Source organism: Talpa europaea (genome assembly GCF_964194135.1).
Source record: "Talpa europaea genome assembly, chromosome: 7".
Classification (NCBI taxonomy): Eukaryota; Metazoa; Chordata; class Mammalia; order Eulipotyphla; family Talpidae; genus Talpa; species Talpa europaea.
This window is the reverse complement of record NC_140074.1, coordinates 102,110,477-102,128,964: the sequence shown is the minus strand read 5'-3', so window position 1 is coordinate 102,128,964 and position 18,488 is coordinate 102,110,477. Positions and strand designations below refer to the sequence as shown.

General features: G+C 41.0%; 1 protein-coding gene across 11 annotated transcripts in view; it reads left to right on the top strand.

Moving 5' to 3' along the window:
- IARS1 (isoleucyl-tRNA synthetase 1) overlaps positions 1-18,488 on the top strand; it is a gene marked incomplete at both ends in the record, with an annotated part of 50,781 nt that overhangs the window by 22,412 nt on the left and 9,881 nt on the right. For 7 of the 11 annotated variants that reach the window (XM_084237686.1, XM_084237681.1, XM_084237678.1 and 4 more), the window contains 14 exons: positions 57-143; positions 1,690-1,773; positions 3,716-3,860; positions 5,473-5,593; positions 7,803-7,894; positions 8,938-9,015; positions 10,145-10,266; positions 10,659-10,761; positions 11,008-11,091; positions 13,398-13,572; positions 14,759-14,871; positions 16,208-16,303; positions 17,059-17,235; positions 18,016-18,121. In XM_084237686.1, the coding sequence (XP_084093812.1) occupies positions 57-143; positions 1,690-1,773; positions 3,716-3,860; positions 5,473-5,593; positions 7,803-7,894; positions 8,938-9,015; positions 10,145-10,266; positions 10,659-10,761; positions 11,008-11,091; positions 13,398-13,572; positions 14,759-14,871; positions 16,208-16,303; positions 17,059-17,235; positions 18,016-18,121 (1,583 nt within the window). The remainder of the gene's footprint in view (positions 1-56; positions 144-1,689; positions 1,774-3,715; positions 3,861-5,472; positions 5,594-7,802; positions 7,895-8,937; positions 9,016-10,144; positions 10,267-10,658; positions 10,762-11,007; positions 11,092-13,397; positions 13,573-14,758; positions 14,872-16,207; positions 16,304-17,058; positions 17,236-18,015; positions 18,122-18,488) is intronic. The other 4 variants (XM_084237687.1, XM_084237683.1, XM_084237684.1 and 1 more) reach the window with 3 other exon arrangements.

Genomic DNA, 18,488 nt, shown 5'->3' with positions numbered 1-18,488 from the left:
CCCTCTTTTCTGTTTTTATTGCACTATTTCTTTGTATGTGTGTGTTTTTATTTCAGGTTTTATACCCTGCTGGTGCTGGCCACGGCTCTCTTTGGACAACCGCCTTTCAAGAACGTTATTGTGAATGGACTCGTCCTAGCCAGGCAGGTGCTTCCCTTATGTTCTGACCACTTATAGCTCCTGATCCTCTTCATTCTCACATCCAGAATGAGAAGCTTTTCAAAGCAGTCATGTCTGTTGAGTCTAATCACTCCTGAACAGAGGAATTTAGCACTGTTCTTTTTCTTCCTTCAGCTTTTGTACTTTTCTATTTCTGTTCCTTTCCATCCAGCTCCTGTCCTATGCACCTTTGTGTTTTAGCTGTCTTTCCATCTTGGATTAAGAGCTAAATCAGAAGGAGCAGGAGGAAGGGGGGATTAAGTGTGCTTCCCATGACAGTGCTAATGATAAAATAGCATTTGTTAAGAATTTTATACAGCCCTTTTGCTTATTGGTCTTATTTAATAGTATAGGGGAATCTTTGTTTCTGTTGCCTCCAGTCATTAAAAACATAAATAGAAATAAGAAAATAAAACAAAATGTGTACCTAGATACCCTACTTCATGTGCCATGGAGAGAGAGGAATGCCAAGCTCTGTTGTGAGCATTTATACATGTTAACTCATTTATTCCCCAGAACTATTTCAGATTAGTCCTTTAATTATCCCATTTCAGAAGTTTGCAGTACAGAAAAATTAAGTAACTTATCCAAGATTACATAGCAAATGGATGGTTAATTTAAGTTCTATACCAGGTAGTCTTTCTGTAGTCTTTATTTATTTGCATATTTGTTTAATTAAAACCTTTATCAACTTTTAGATTTGCATACAGTTGCAAAAAGTAATAGATTTCTTGTGGGCTTTGTCTAGTTTCCACCTGTGGTCACACCTTACAAAATTAGTGCGTTTTCATAACTGTTAACTGTTGACACAGTCTCCCAGTTTTATTCAGATTCTCCAGTTTTACATGTGCTCATTTGCATATGTCATTGTCTTATATGGAAATCCTGCATCCACCAGCACAATACAGACATAGATACCATTTCAGCATTGCAGGATGCCTCTGTGGCCTTCTATAACCACAGCTTCCCTCATCCCTAATCCCTGGCATCCACTGAACTGTTGCCCACCTTTGTGATTTTGATTCACATATGTTCTGTAAATGGTATTTTGCCATATATAACCTTTTTGGACGGCTTTTTTCACTCATTGTAATTCCCTGGAGATTGATTAGGTTGTGTATTCATAGTTTGTACTTGGTGTTGAACAGTGTTCCCTATGGCTGTTTATTCTGACCATTTACCTGCTGAAGGACGTGGGGTTGTTTCCAGTGTTTGCTGACTAAGACTAAAGCAAGGAACTTTTGTTACAGGTTTTTATATGAGTATGGGTTTTTAACTGTTTTCTGTGACCCCTGTGTTTTTAATTATTACACTCTCATCTTCCATTTTCACGCTGAAGTTTCTCCATCAGCACACCACAGTATTCAAAAAGAAGCTCATGGATATTTGCAAAAAGTCCTGTGTGCCTCAGTACTAGCTTATACCCTGTTTGTACTCATGTATTCCACCTTGCAAATAATCTGCAACCATATGTAAAGATAAACTGTGATGTTGAGTTATTTAGTTGGCATTTCCCTTTTGTTTTTCAAGTGATGGCCAGAAAATGAGCAAACGAAAAAAGAATTATCCAGACCCACTTGAGATGATTCATAAATATGGTGCTGATGCCCTCAGGTACAAACCAATTTCTCCCTTACTTGTATTTGTTATTTTTATGTAAGCCTCTCATTCTATTAATCATGTTCTTTAGAGTTGCTTTATAATTAGCTTTTTAAAAATGTATCTCTAGTATATAAAGAGTTACATTGATATGGTGTTAACTTTAAAGGGTGGCTTTCTGAATGATGATATATTCAAATCTGGAGATTTTTTTTTAAGATTTATTTTATTTATGCATGTAAGAGCTGGGGTGTAGGCCAGAGTTGTAGGGGCAGGGGTGGTGAGAGATTCACCAGAGACAATGGGGAGTAGAACTGGCGGATTGACTGAAATACACTTCTGAGAGAAGCAGCGGGCAAGACAGGAGAGGTCTGCTATGCAATGTGGGTTAGCTCCCTGGCTGAGGATTGCATTTGTGCTGCAGTGGTTGCCAATAGCTTCATAGTGCAGAGACTTAACTCCTTGCGCCACCAGGGAGGCCCATTGGAGGTATTTTAAAGGACAAGGCCCCATGTAATATTGCAGTGAGTAGCTCAGGTTCTCCCAGGCTAGCTACTAGGTGCCTAGGCCTCACTTCTTCCTTAAAGTTCCCTCTTTCCTGGGAATTTAAATTCTCTTACATCATTCATTCATTCATTCATTCATTCATTTTTAAGGTTTATTTATTTATTTATTTATACAAGAACCGGGGTACAGGCCAGATTCACGGGAGGGTGAGAGGACTCACCAGAGAGAGCAGGGAATAGAACAGACAGACTGACAAAATACACTGCTGAGGGGAGCAGCGGGTGCAACAGGAGAGGTCTACCGTGCCATTTGGGATCCTCGCCAGCCGGCCGGCATTGAACCAGTGCTGCAGAGGCTGCAGACAGCTTAACAATGCTTCACTCAACCTCCTGCGCCACCAGGGGAGGCCCCATCATTTATTTCATTTTTGCACTTATTCCTCAAAAGAACTATGTAAGGTATATTTATGCTAGAACAAATAAAAATTAATATTGAAAAGCTTTTAGAGAAATGTGAGCCAGTGTTTAAAGTAGTCATGGTTATGAATGTTGATCATGGTGTTACACTGAACCACAGAGCCCTTGCTCAGCATCCTTCTGTGATTACAGTGGACACTGCCAGAGCCATGCCACCCAGAAACAATTAGTGTGCCATCCTAGGACACACACCTTCCCTCCCATCTTAACTAGACACTCATTAGCACTGCTGACAACACATGTCAAATTTTTTTTTGGCATGGGGACTTCTCTCTAGGATACCCTATAGGCCTCTAACTCCAGTCTCTTTGCTGACTCCTTGTGAACACCCATACCTCGGAAGAAGACCTGGCACTTTTTTTTTTTTTTTTTTTTTATAGAGGCATTTTTTTTCTTTCTTTCTTTATTTGTTTGTTTGTTTTGTTTATACATGCACTGGGTACAGTCAGAAGCACGGGAGGGTGAGAGAATTCACCAGAGCCAGATCTGGGAGCAGAGCAGGCAGAAGGACCAAAGCACACTGCTGAGGGGAGCAGTGGGCGGCAGGAGAGGTCTGCGCGCCATGTGGGACCCTCCTCCGGTGGCCGGGGAGCAGCCGGGGATCGAACCGGCGCCGCAGAGGCCACGGGCAGCTTCGCAACCCAGCGCTCAACCGCTGCGCCACCGGGGAGGCCCCTGGCACTTCTTTTTGTGTTCCAAATCAGCATGCTTCTAGGTTGCTTCAGTGCCATATTTTGTGTGGAATTGTATCTCCCCTTTATAATTTGCTAGGTCTCTTACACAAAGAGCTTTAAAGCTGATTGGTTGATAACATTGATATTTTAAGTTGACCAGTTGAAAAGTATTCATAATTCCCCCCATTTGTAGGGAAAAGTGCTCATTTTAGTGTTGCCCTCTGTGTATCAAGTAATAATGTTTGGTTTACTGTTCCATTCCTCTTTTGTTAAATTTTTTTTTTTTTTTTTGTCTTCTAGATTATATCTGATTAACTCCCCTGTGGTTCGTGCAGAAAACCTCCGCTTTAAGGAGGAAGGTGTGCGCGATGTTTTGAAGGACGTGCTACTTCCCTGGTATAACGCCTATCGCTTCTTCATCCAGAACGTCCTGAGGCTGCAGAAGGTGTGGGGTGGGGTCTGCCCCACTCTGCTGGGTGTTATAGGGCTTATCATTGGGGTGGCTGTAAATGAAGGGTCTGGGCTTTGGGGAATGCAGTGGACTAAATGCGGTCATTTAGCCAATCAGCTCTTCGTGCTAGAGATACCCAGCAAGCCCCCTTCCCTTGATGGAATCAGTGGGGGAGCCGGGGAAGAGTCACTATCAGAGTGAGTGCCTGGTAAGGGCTGCTGCAGATGGTCACTGGATGGGTGCATTTGTGCTGGGTAGAAGATGAGAGTTCTCAATGGATTATTAGGATGAATGATGGTGTGATATGTGTGGTTCTCCTCTGAGAAGCCACCTCCCTGCCCCCAACTGAAGTTTCTCAGACCTGCAGTCTTTGCACATATTCCAGTCTCTGCTTTCAGGACTACATTTGGGTCAGGGCCCAGATACCACTCACCCTTTTATGTTAAACACCTTACAAGGAAAATTATTGTTGATTGAACAGTGATGTTATTACCATGAGAGAGTGCTCTTTAAGCAGCCCACTTTACCAGGTTATCATCGCTTACTTGCTGTCTCTGACTCATCTGCTAATGAACGATCCTGGGAGTCATATCCCTGGGAATTGAGAAGGACAGCATCTTCTGTGGGCCCCCGTGTTGTTTGTTTCTTATGTAACCCACCACTTCTTGAGCCAGCAGTCTTTAGGCAGGAAGCAGGCTCAGTGAAATTCCCACATCTGGAACTTGTCTGGATTTGGAAGAAAGGTGCCGACCCTGCCATCAAGACTTAAACCAGGGCAAGAGCCAGCATCGCTGCTGCCCTTTCTCCAGTGCTGCTGCTCTGTGATACTGGACAGGTGAAAAGGGCCTTCAGGATGAGGAGGATTTTGCAAAGTAAAAAGATGGGATAGGAATATAGCCATATTGGTAAAATGAGCAGTGTTAGCAAATATTAATTCCTAGTATAGTTTATAGATATTTATCCAATCCTAACAAGTTTAACTCATTTTCCTTCCTCAGGTTTTTGTTGTTTTTTTTTTAAAGATTTTATTTATTTATTTTTGCATAGAACTGGGGTGTAGGCCAGAGGTGCAGAGGGGTGAGCACAGACAGGGTGGGGAGCAGGGCAGGTGGATCTACTAAAATATACTGATAATAGGTGCAGTGGGTGAGACAGGAGCGATCTGCTGCACCATATGTGGGTTAACTCCTGGCCAAGGATCAAACTTAGGCCATCCGAGGTGGTAGTGCTGAGAGTTAACCCCTAGGCCACCAGGGAGGCCCCACCTTTCTCAGGTTTGAAGTAACTAAAGTAACTAAGCCTTATACTTATTGACAAGATTCTGAACTATTTCTCACTCTGTAGTCAATAGTAATTATAATTGAGTTCTCTCTAATTCACTCAAAAACATAATTCATTAACTGGGTGCTAACGTCCTAAGTGTAGCACTTATCTGGAAAATATTGCTGAGAATCAACCTTAAAAGCCAACAGAGTTTGGGTTTTTTGTAGATTTTTTTGGTTTTTTGAGAAGTATCTTCTTTCAGTTAAGAAAATCAAAGAGTTTATTTTTCCATAGTAATTTCCCACAAGCATGCTGAAATGTTTCACTAGTTGTCAATTCCTAGGAGGAAGAAATGGAATTCCTCTACAATGAGAACACAGTTAAAGAAAGTGCCAACATCACAGATCGTTGGGTCCTCTCCTTCATGCAATCACTCCTTGAGTTCTTTGAGACTGAAATGGCAGGTATGTATCTCAAGTCATCCTACCAGGAATAAGCGCTGTCTCATAGCGCTTTTGATACTTATTTTCTTTACAAACAGGAAATTTCATAGAAAATTTGAGAAGTCCAAAACACTGGTTTCTTTTAACCTCTCAAATATAGTTTTATTGAGATATGTTGCTTGTGGAATTGTGCTTATGCCAACCAATGCTTAGAGAAATGTCTTGGGTGATGTCTAGTGACCTCACCCTCAGAGCACTGCATGGGATGAGCACAGGCTTTGATGCTAGATGGCGTGGGTTTAAAACCCAGGTTTTGACTAAGATGCCTACAATGGTTCTGCTAAAGCAGTTAGGCGAAAGAGAAGACAGCTTCCCTGTACATGCCCTGGCAAGTTTAACTGCCCTCTCCACCACCACCACCACCATGAAGTTGCTGGTGCCCCCTTGCAGGAGCAGTGTTCCAGTGGCTTGGGGGCAAAGGGGAGGCAAAGATGTCCTCTGGTTCATGCAGAGACTGTCACAGTACATGTCATATGACTTGGCACGGTGGCATATTTCATATGTCAGTCATCCTTAAGGACTCGTTCACCCCTTAAACATGCCTAACCGTAAATATGCATCATCATATGATTGTTTAGCTATTGGAAAAATTGACAAAATGAAGATTCAAATGTGTGCAAGGCAGATTACTGCACTGGCCTCTTACTGTACTCCCTAGAACACCTGCTCACAGCCATGTCCACTTTTGAATGGGTAAGAAACTGTGCTTGAGATTGTTGCACTTGATGGTCCTTGCCATAGCAACTGCTGCCATGACCTTCTGAGCACATACATACATGCAGTGGGACTGGTCTGCCTGGAACTAGAAGTCTGGCCGCAGTTGTGCACACCAGTGACAGGTGAGGACCAGGCTTTAGACCTACACTGTTAGGTTCAGTTCCCCCACCACCACCAGTCTGTTGGCGTTCTGCCCTCAGTTCCTTTGTCCACATAGAGGTATAAGGACTTACGGTAAGGCTAATACTGAAAGAGTGCAATTACTTGTGACCTTATCAGTAGCTCATTGTATGTGGCTTCATTTACTCTAAATAAGAAGTGAAACCTAAACACAGGATCCTCTAGTTCACTAGAAGGTGAATAATGTAGTGAATCTTAGAAATAGAACTCAGGCCTCATTTCTTGCAGATTAGACCTCCAATCAATGAAATCATCTATGTAAGAATATGTAACCAGTTAGTAGTTCTGGCCTGAGTTTCTGGCAGCAACGCCTTGGTTCGATCTCTGAACCACAGCAGAAGCAGCTCTGCCTTTTGCAACTTCTCTTCACCTGAGCTCAGAACAGCCTCAGTAACATTCTCTAAAAAATTTTGTTCACATAATATTTACTCTTATTTTCCTTGTTTTTGAGCCACAGGGTATTAGTTAATGGGGAGATGAAAGGGAAAATCCTGAAAATAAGCCCCTGCCTCACCTTCCTACTTGCCTGATGAGTTCCTCAGAAGAGCCTTCATCTAACTCCTCACAACACTTCTCTCCTTCCACCACCTTTAACTTTCTCTTACTAGTTGTTTTAACCCACAGAAAGTCTATGCTGTTTTACTCATATCCCAGGCCAGTTTCTCAGCACAGCACTATTGATAGTTTGGGCCATGTCACTCTCTGTGGTGGAGCTCATGTGTCCTACAGGGTGTTGAACAGTGTCCTTGGAATCTACCCATCTGTTACCAGGAACACCTCCCCAGTAGTGACACCCAGAATATCTCTGCCAGATGCCCCTTACATAACAGAATTGTTCCTGCTTGAAACAAACTGGCCCGTGTTGGGCCTCTAGCATTACATTAGAACTTTCTGTGTGTCATCTTAGTTTGTATAGCACAGTGGCAGGAAGTTGGGCCTTTGTTATCTGCCACCTTGCATAGCTCTAGGTCATTGGATCCTCATGGAGCTGTGTGGTGGGCAGCATCAGTCTCAGCCTCGCATGAAATTTCCACTTTTCTCATTGACAAGTGGGAGTTGTGTGTGGCTCACAGCTGGTTTTGTATGTACCCTAAACACCATGACTGTCATGTGCTATATCCTCAGTAAAGGAACAATTGATTCACTTCAGTTCTTCCTGTCTTCTTAGTGTGCATGGAGGCCCAGTTTGCTTGTTAGTGTTTCTAGCCCATCCCCAAGCAAACCCACATGTTTAGCGTATTCTCATAGCCTTATTGATTTGTTTTACTTTCAGCTTATAGGCTTTATACTGTGGTGCCTCGACTGGTCAAGTTTGTGGATATTCTGACCAATTGGTATGTCAGAATGAACCGCAAAAGATTAAAGGTAAGTGTAGGCTACTGTTGGAAAAAGCAAAAAGTGTAGCAACTTTGAGAGTTAAGGGGGAAAGAGTTCAGCTGAAAGAAAAAGGAACATATTCAAATTTTCTCAGGTTTTGCTCTTGTCTTCCTTTACTTACCTTATATGGATCGGGGCCTATAAGTACCAGAACTCAACTTGCATACTTCATTTTCAAAACACAATTGTGAACATGTCAGATTGAGGGAATGTCTCGGGCCATATAGGACTAAATGGAGCAGACCTCTTAGAATCCCAAATCCAACTCAGTTTGCTTACTTGCAAAGATCAGGTAAGGCTGTGAGATCAAGGACAACTTGCTTCTGCCTGTAGGAAGCCAGTTTATTGACAAAACTCTTCCTTAAGCCTGTTGGGGATTTAGGATATGGGAGGCATGGGTTCTGGCCCCAGGATATAAATTGTATAAACTGGTCTACGAGACAGGCAGTGAGGTATGCCCCGGCACAGGCTAGGTGAGGGTTCCCACTGCCTGTCAGTCCTGCTTCAGTTATGTTAATAAATAAAAACCTGTTAACAAAACAGTAATTTTATCTTGTTAAATTGCACACTCACATATATGTATGTGTGTATACACATTATCTAGAAGGACATAAACTGAAGTGTTTATAATGTTCTGGGTATCTTAATTAGGGTTGGGTTTTCATTTTTTTCCCCTACAATAAGTATAATTAATTTTTAAATACATGGTATATACTTTATTTGAAAAATCAGTAATTAGTGACAATTTCTTTTTGTTGCCTGTGAATCCCACCCACAGCCTTTTGGTCCTTTGGTCCATATCTCTGTAGTTGAAGAGCCACTCTCAGCATACCTCAGTGTTGGGGAGGGTAGGGGATCCCGTCCTAGCCTCTTGCACCAAGCCCAGACCACCTGTGGTCATGACTCTTTGTCCCTATTCCATCTGTCCTGTGCGCACTATGTGCTCTCTTTAATAAACTGCTTTTAGGAACTACTTAATTGATTTTATGATAAACGCTTCTAACAGTTCAATGTTCCTTTTTCATTTCTAGGGCGAAAACGGGGTGGAGGATTGTGTAATGGCCCTGGAGACCTTGTTTAGTGTTCTTCTTTCTCTATGCAGACTTATGGTGAGATTTTAGCCCAGTTGGCTGTTTGCAGTGCTTTTCTGCTGTAGCATCCTCCTCTGTCTGTACTTGTTACCCAAGAAGTAGAAATAGAAATCTTAAAGCAAATTAGATCTCAAGTTCCTTTTCAGATATCTTGTTAGCTATGATATGTCAAGTAATGGCCAAGAAACATGAACTTCAAAAGATGGGATCTTTCTCTTTGTTACTGGGAGTACTTTTTAGGTCCAGATTTTATATCTAAACCAAATTGCCACAGTCCCCTTTAAATAATAAAGTTATAATTTTATGTAGTTATTTAACCAGGCAGGTTTATATCCCAAACAGTATTTTATTTGAAACATGTTTCTTCCAGTTGAAATATTAAACGATACAGAAGCAAAAAATCCAGTTTTATTTGTTTAAAGATTTAGTTATTTATGCATACAAGAACTGGGGTATAGGCCAGAGGTGTGGGGTGAGAGGATTCACCATATACAGAGTAGGGAGCAGAACAGGTGGATCTACTGAAATACACTGCTGAGGGGAGCAGTGAGCAAGATAGGAGAGGTCTGCTGCACCATGTGGGTTAGCTCCCTAGCCTGGGATCGAACTCATGCTATAGTGACTGCGGGTAGTTAATAGTGCTGAGACCTAATCCCTTGTGCCACCAGGGAGGCCCAGAAAATCCAGTTTTAATCCCCTGTATGCTATCTGGCTCTGTGACTCCACTGTAATGCTTTAAGCCTTCTGTTTATCTCCTGAATATGCATGTTTTGTACCAGGCATATGCTTTACCCTCTGAAGCAGGTAGATTCCCCAGCTTGCAGATGAGGTTTCTGAGGTCAGAATATTCAGTCCTCTGCATATTTATTTGACTGGCATATAGTCAGGGTCTCCAGTTCTATTGTATATTTTCTCCAGGATATTTTGAGTCCTGGCTGCACCTCTTTCACTGTACTTCATAGGTGTCCATCTCACCAAATTCAAATGAGTTCCTTTTATTTCATGGCACATGCTAAGTAATAATCTCATGTCCACTGCAGTGCATATTATTTGCTCCTTCTTTAATATGTTTAATCACTATTTTTCAATCTTAATAGATAGTAAATGAGTACACATAAGAGATATGATGTCTTCTGTCCTCATACAGGCACCCTATACACCTTTTCTCACGGAACTGATGTACCAGAATCTAAAGATGCTGATTGACCCTGTCTCTGTCCAGGACAAGGACACACTCAGCATTCACTACCTCATGTTGCCCCATGTTCGGTAAGAATCAAATACATGGAAGCTTTGGGAAGGCGAGCTGCCCCCAGTTCATGTGGGGGCCTAGCTCCTTGCTCTAGCCCCTCTGGATACTGCCATCTACCTCAGCTGCTACTCAGGTTGCAGAATGGATAAGAGAGATGCTGTTGCAGGTGAGGTAGGGATAGGTTCATTGGGGTTGCATTAATGGAATGTGGGCCATCAGCAGCAGATCCAGGCTTGCTGCCTGCTTCTTGCCTTGTGTCCCCAAGGCAGGCATGCACTACTGTGTTCATACCCACAATATCATATCCCTCAGCTGACCCCTTTCCTCTCAAATCCAGATTGTATGCCTATTGTTCGGTGTTTTCTCCTTTCAAATCTAATTTCTTGTATATTCCATCTTCATCAATCAGAGAGGAGTTAATTGACAAGAAGACAGAAAATGCAGTGTCCAGAATGCAGTCTGTGATTGAACTTGGGCGAGTGATTCGAGACCGCAAAACTATTCCAATAAAGGTTCAAAATTTTACTTATATTTTATATTGTTCAAACATCATAATTATATCTTTAGAGTATTTTCTTATGTAGAGAGCATCTAGAAATGGAATACTTTTTTTCTTTTCTGTAATAACGGTGTGAATAACCTAGAACTAGGTGAACCTTATTAATCTGGAGCTTGGCATTTAGAATAAAACTCACTCCATTTTCCTGCAGTGTAGAGGACTGGTGCTTAGTGATCTGTCTCTCATCTTTTCCCCCTAGTATCCTTTGAAAGAAATTGTGGTTATCCATCAAGATCCAGAAGCACTTAATGATATCAAGTCTTTGGAGAAGTATATCACTGAGGTAAGACAGATGATCTGTCTGTTTTGGTCCAAACACATCTTTCCTTGAGAAGATGATGAATTTTTGTAATAATGACTCCTTTAAAAAAAAAGTCAAGATCAGTGTATTTTTGTGACTTAATTGGATTATTTATTTTGAGTTAAATCATTTTACCTTCATCTACTTCTCTTCCCCAAAATACTTCTCGGTAGTTAAATATATATATCTATATATATATAGATAGATAGATAGATAGATAGATAGATAGATAGATAGATAGATATACACACACACATATTTTTTTTTCCTTAAAATTATACATCAGGTGAACACACATTGAATGTATACTGCACACATTGAATGTATCCTGCTCCAGCACTAGCATTGAGTTTAAGATGTGTCCCTTTGCATCTGGTCAACCCCTCCTGGGGATGTTCACTGGGGTATGTCTTGGTATAATGTGCAAAACGTTTTTAGCATTTTACACACATGTGTACAAACATGTACACACCACTGGTTTTATTGGTGCACAAAGAGGATCATGTATGTGATTTTTTAACTTGCTTTTTCACGTTATGGTGTATCTTAAAAGGACATCTGTGTCAAACATAAAGATCTACTTTATTCTTCTCAGCTGCATTGTATTCACTTTCTCACCACATTGTCATTTACTTGATTATTCGCCTGTTAAAAATTTAAGTTGGAGTTTTGGGATCATAAGTTTAAACTACAATGACAGTTGTCTTCCCAGAAAGCTTTATTTTATTCTCTATTATGAAATTAAATATGTCATTGTAATGTTTATCCCTTCATATGTAATGTTTACTTCTATACTTCTATCATTGCAGAAAATATTAATTTGTATATTTACTTTTGACTTGCTTGAGAATTGCAAGAAAATATTAAAAACTAAAAAGTTAGATCACAAATTTGATCATTAATGCTTACTGCAGATATAGGTAAAAGTAAAATAAATTTGGGCCTCCCCGGTGGTGCAAGTGGTTGAGCGCAGCTCTGTGAAGCTGTCCACAACCTCTGCAGCACGGGTTCAATCCCCGCTGGCCAGGGAGATACCCACATGGTGTGGCAGACCTCTCCTATCTTGCTTGCTGCTTCCCTCAGCAGTGTATTTCAGTCAGACTGCCTGTTCTGTTCCCCTCTCTGTCTCTGGTGAATCCTCTCACCCTCCCACACATCTGTCCTGTACCCCAGTTCCTGTATGCATGAATAAATAAATCTTTAAAAAAAATAAGGGCCTCCCCGGTGGCACAGCGGTTGAGTGCTGGGTTGCTAACCTGCCCGCAGCCTCTGCAGCGCCAGGTCGATCTCCGGCTGCTCCCCAGCCTACAGAGGAGGGTCCCACATGGCGCACAGACCTCTCCTGCCACCCGCTGCTCCCCTCAGCAGTGTACTTCAGTCTTTCTGCCTGCTCTGCTCCCCGCTCTGGCTCTGGTGAATTCTCTAACCCTCCCGCGCTTCTGACTGTACCCAGTGCTTGTATAAATACATAAATAAATCTTTAAAAAATGAATAAATAAATAAATAAATTTAAGCAGACTATCTTAATCACTATAATGAGATCAATAATACTGTTGGGTATAATGGCAAAACTAGGCATTTCCCTACCATTTGCTTTAATCAACAGTTTCATGAAATTTCATTTTCATATTTTCTGCTGTGCCATCAATATTTCTTGCTGTATTAGTAATCCTTAACTAGTATGATGGAGGCATGAAATGTTATGATTAACTGGTTCTTCTGTCTAATCAGTAGTTTTATGGTGCTCTGAAATTGGTTAAGCAGAAGTACTCAGTACTAAAAGATAAAGTTTATATTTCTAATTCTTTTATATTTCTAATTTCTTTTTCGGTAAGTTATGCTCAACTGTGTTGTTTGATCTTGACAAGGAAGTATTTTTCATAACATAGATTTCAGTGATTTTCACTATTTTAGAGTTGTGCAACCATCACCACAATTTTATATCATTTTCATTGTCAAACTTGTAAAATTTTTATTAAAAAGAAACCCAGTGTCCGTTAGCATTCACATACATTTTCCTCTCAAGGTCCTACCATGCCCTGACAACCAGTAATCTATTTTCTGTCTCTGAGTGTCCCAACTTTGGACAGTTCATAGATGGTCTTTTGTATCTTACATCTGTCACTTAGCATTAGTGGTCATTCATATTATAGCATGTGTCAGTGCTTTATTCCTGTATATTGCTAAGTAATTGTCCATCGTATGATATATCACATTTTATTCATTCACAGTCAAATATGTGAATTTGTGGATCTTTGTTTTTGTTTCATTTTGTCTGAAAACTATAGGAATTGAATGTTCGAAAAGTTACATTATCTACGGATAAAAACAAGTATGGCATTCGTCTGAGGGCAGAGCCCGATCACATGGTCCTAGGGAAGCGCCTGAAGGGAGCCTTCAAGGCAGTGATGACCTCCATCAAGCAGCTGAGCAGTGAGGAGCTGGAACGGTTCCAGGAGAGTGGTGAGTGCTCCAACAGTGGATATTTTTCAAAGCCCTTCTGTTTGGCTGGCATTGGGAATTGAGTTGGATGAGGCAGACATTGTTCTTATCTTGCTGTACGGCCAGATATTGAAGGTGAACAAGTGCTCTGAGGGAAAAGTATAGGATAGCATAAGGAAGTTAGAAAAGTGACTCAGCTCCTCTCCTCTTCTTTGTATAACTGTTTCAGGTGTCAAGTGGTTTTAGCAGTCCATGATTAGAATCATGTTTGGCTTACTGTGGCTGCTTCATTCTCTGGTTATTGTAGGGCACAAGGTATTGATTGTTAGGGCTCCCTCTGAAATTAGACATCACAAACTGGGACCTTGAGGAGAGACAGAGGCTCAGAAATCAGGTGAGTGGTTTTGGAAACAGGAGTATGTCCCTAAGATTCTCCAGATTTTTAGATAAAATTTACAAAATCTAAGGGGATGGTAACTAAAAATTAAGTCATTACTACATTAATCTGATAAATTAATAAAATCTTTGGCAAATGTTTTTCACCAGATAGCCAAAACCTCAGAAATTTCTGGAACAATCCTCATTTGAAAATAAAAGCCTAACTACACTGTAGTTATGAATAGCTGTTCTGCACTGGTGGAAAGAAGATAGTTTCAGAGTAGTGACATAAGGTGAAAATGACAGCCAGCACTCTTTATCCAAGATGATCATTTTGACTGACTGCTGCTTCCCTGAAGGTGGAACTACTCACCCTCAATTATTTATACATTCTGCCTATCGTTCACAGGCATGAGGGTTGAAATTTCACACTTCCCATGTAACCTCACTACATCCTATTGACAGAGTCAGGCAACCAATGAGTGCCAGGTTGAAGTTTGATTCAACTCTAAAACTGTGCTTTCTTCATCGTATCACATTCCTGTTTACGGTGGGGAGTCATTACCTCCTAGAACTGGGAGTTTATATAAAACATGGATGTTGGTGGTGATTTGACTGTCTTTGACAAGGCAGCATGGTACAGTCCAAAGAGTTTGTCACATCCCTTTGGCTGCATTGTGAGATGGGAGAAAATAATCTCTTGAAGTCTCTGTATCTGGATGCTGTGAAGTTTCTGTCAAAAAGTGGTTCCATATACTGGTAGCATGGTGACTTGAGGAAGAGGGACTGATTGATGATTGAGTAACAGTGACAATTGCTTTTCTAATAGGGAGCATCATTGTGGAAGGTCATGAATTACATGGAGAGGATATCCGCCTCATGTACACCTTTGATCAGGCAGTAGGTGGGACTGCGCAGTTTGAAGCACACTCAGATGCACAGGTATTTTTCTGTTCCCTATAACATTTCTTTACCAAAAGATAAGAACATGAAAGAAGGGAGTATTTTGTCCTTCCAGATGGTTTTGACAGTTTGTATCAGGGTAAAAGAAACCAGTTATTCACTTAAACTCTTTTATTATGTGCCCTTAACATAGACGTTCCCTTAATAAATATATATTTTGTTGTTGTTGTTGTTTTATAGATTTGTTTATGCATACAAGAGCTGGGGTACAGGCCAGAGTTGTGGTGGGTGAGAGGATCCACCAGAGACAGAGTGGGGAACAGAACAGGCAGACTGACCGAAACACACCACTGAGGGGAGCAGCAGGCGAGACAGGAGAGGTCTGCCTCACCATGTGGGTAGCTCCCTGGCCGGCCGGGGATCAAACTCGTGCTACAGAGACTGCTGGATTTCCTCATAGTGTGGTGCTTAACCCCCTGCTCCCCCAGAGAGGCCCTATAGGTAGATATTTTGTAACTTCTTTATATCCTAAGTATGGGGTCATACAAAAATGAATAACGTGACTCCACCCTTCAAGGAATAAGCTAGTCATGGAGAAAGAAAAGTAAAACAGTTCTTATTATTCTGTATGATAAGTACAAATAAGCACAGACAGGGGATCATCTCTAAAGTCTAGGCTGGAGGTAGGGATGGTTACAGAGTGTTCCTTGAAGGGGACGTGCAGGTGGCTTTAGATTTTAGGTTCAGTGCTTTTCCTTGTGGTAGGTCAGGCATTTCTCTCCCTGCTCTTACAGACTTCTCCTGGTAGATAGCATGTAACATATCCAGTGAGGTAGAAAGATGCGATTGATAACTTTTTGTCAAGGTTGACAAAAAGAGGCAGTTTAAACTAAATCACATTGAACATTTTGTGATCTTTCATAGGAATGCTGTCTTGAATCACACTGACAAAACAGGATAGAGACATGGTTTAAGAAAGTAATAGACATGGCCATATGGAGACCTTTGATCCCCTCCCTCTTTTGTGATATGGAAAGTTGTGCTCCTATAAGGACACTGCGGTCGTTGATCTTATACCTTAGGAGAATTGGTATTATTTATTTGATAGCTGAAAAGCTGAGTCACGTGGGAGACTCACAAACTGATTTCAGGACTTTCTTCTGTATGCACACCCCTCCAGAGATGAAGGAATCACTTATCACAAAGGACCAACTGTAAAGAAACTGTATTAACTTTGTACTTTGCTCAGTTCAATGAATAAATAATACTGCATTATAGACTTCACAAGATTTACTTTTCAATAGTATTTCCCTGAATTTATAAGAATCATTTTTCCTTATTTGATTGTCATGGTGTTCATGGTTCATTCCTGTAGGCTTTGGTTCTTTTAGACATCTCTCCTGACCAGTCAATGGTGGATGAAGGAATGGCTCGGGAAGTTATCAATCGCATCCAGAAACTTCGCAAAAAGGTTAGTTTGTCAAATAAGGGGTAGTTACTGTTTTTGACTTTTTTTTGTCTTTTGTTTTTTTGTTTTTCATTTTAGTTTTTGGGGTGGACTGGAGAGGCATATAATATAAAGATAGTAATCAATTAATGATAAGTAGACACTGATCTATGGCCCATTCAGATTTACTCTGTAGGAGAGTCCCTTGCCCTCCCTAATTGTTACTCCCAGGCTGGGAGCAGTCCTTTTTCTTTCCCTGATCAGGACCTTTCACATATTATATGCCCCTTGTCTTCTTTTTTCAATTTTCAAGGACTTCCATAAAATTATCTTCAGGAAAGACAGCCCTCAACTGCAGAAACTAATCAGAGATGACATCTCTGGGGCAGAGCACCTACCTCGGAGAGAGGTTATTGTATCTGGATAAGTGGCTTTTCCTCATTAGGAAAGTGGGAGTCAGGCAGGTGCACTGAGTCATTGCCTCCTCCCATCAGGTGAGACAGGCAGGGAGCAGCTCCTCTTCCTCAGGCCAGGTGTCTAGAACTTGTATAGTTCAGAATCTGATGAAGTCACTGCAATAGTAAAGGAGTGTGTGTGAGTTCTCACAGTTCAGAGCTTTGTAAGTGGATTTTCTCTCATTTATTCCTTTGTCCAGAAGAGGAATGGGCAGGATGCTATACCCTTTCAGCATAGGAGCAACAGCTCTCATGCGGCATCAGCTTAATGTTTTGATTTTCAAAATGTGCTCTCCTGTTCAATGTTTCTGTATGTACTTTCAGTGCAATCTGGTTCCAACTGATGAAGTAACAGTTTATTATAAAGCAAAGTCTGAAGGAAAGTATCTGAATAATGTTATCGAAAGCCACACAGAGTTCATATTTGCCACCATAAAGGCTCCCTTGAAACCATATCCAGTTCCTACTTCAGATAAAATTCTTATTCAAGAAAAAATGCAGGTAAGTTCTGAGTTCTGTTTAACTATTAAAACATTTAGGATTAAGTTTTGTGTTAATATGATGTAGTTACATCTTGATATTCTGTCCCCCAGGAAAGATTGACATAGTAGTGTCAGTTCTAAAAGACTGCTCTGGACAGTATTGGATAGTATCAGAGAGAGAATGTTCAGAAAGGAGCAAGGGAGTGAAAAAAGGTAGAAATGCTCTCACATCATTTTTCATGGGGAAAACAGGAGGAAGGTAGATAGGAGATCAGACAGGAGATCTGACAGGGGAAGGTAGACAGGAGATCAGGTGTCATATAGGCCTTCTTTATTTATTTAAAAATTTATTTTTATTTATTTATGCATACAAGAACTGGGGTATAGGCCAGAGGTACAGAGGTGAGAATATTCACCAGAGACAGAGTGGTGAACAGAACAGGTGGATCCAAGGAAATACATTGCTAAGGGGAGCAGTGGGCAAGACTGGAGAGGACTGCTGCACCATGTGGGTCAGCTCCCTGGCTGGGGATCAAACTCAGGCCACAGCATTGATTGCTTGATAGCGCTGAGACTTAACCCCTCTGCCACCAGGGAGGCCCTTGACTTAAATCTTTTAAAGAACACAATAATAGGAAAATAAAAAATCATAGCTCTTGACTGTTTTAGTGATGAGATTGAATGTGTTCTTCAAACTGTGTAACACTTTTGTTTTCATTGAGAAGAAATAGTTGCTGTGTTAGTTCATGACACTGGTCAGATGCTGCATTTATTCAATCATATATTCTCATGTGCTCAGTTAAAGGGATCAGACCTGGAAATTACACTCACCAGAGGATCATCCATACCTGGCCCTGCTTGCGCATATGTCAATCTTAACATTTGTACAAATGGCAGAGAGCAAGGTAAGAATAAATGGTTTGTCGTATTCTTTTTTTTTTATTTTTTCAATTTAAGTTAAACTTACAAATGTCTTTAAGGCTATTAAAAAAAAATTGATAAAATAAGATAACTTTTATTTTTTATTTATTTATTTATTTATTTTTTTAATATATATATATATAGAGGCACGTTTTCTTTCTTTCTTTATTTGTTTGTTTTTGTTTATACATGCACTGGGTACAGTCAGAAGCGCGGGAGGGTGAGAGAATTCACCAGAGCCAGAGCGGGGAGCACAGCAGGCAGAAGGACCGAAGTACACTGCTGAGGGGAGCAGCGGGCGGCAGGAGAGGTCTGCGCGCCATGTGGGACCCTCCTCCGGTGGCCGGGGAG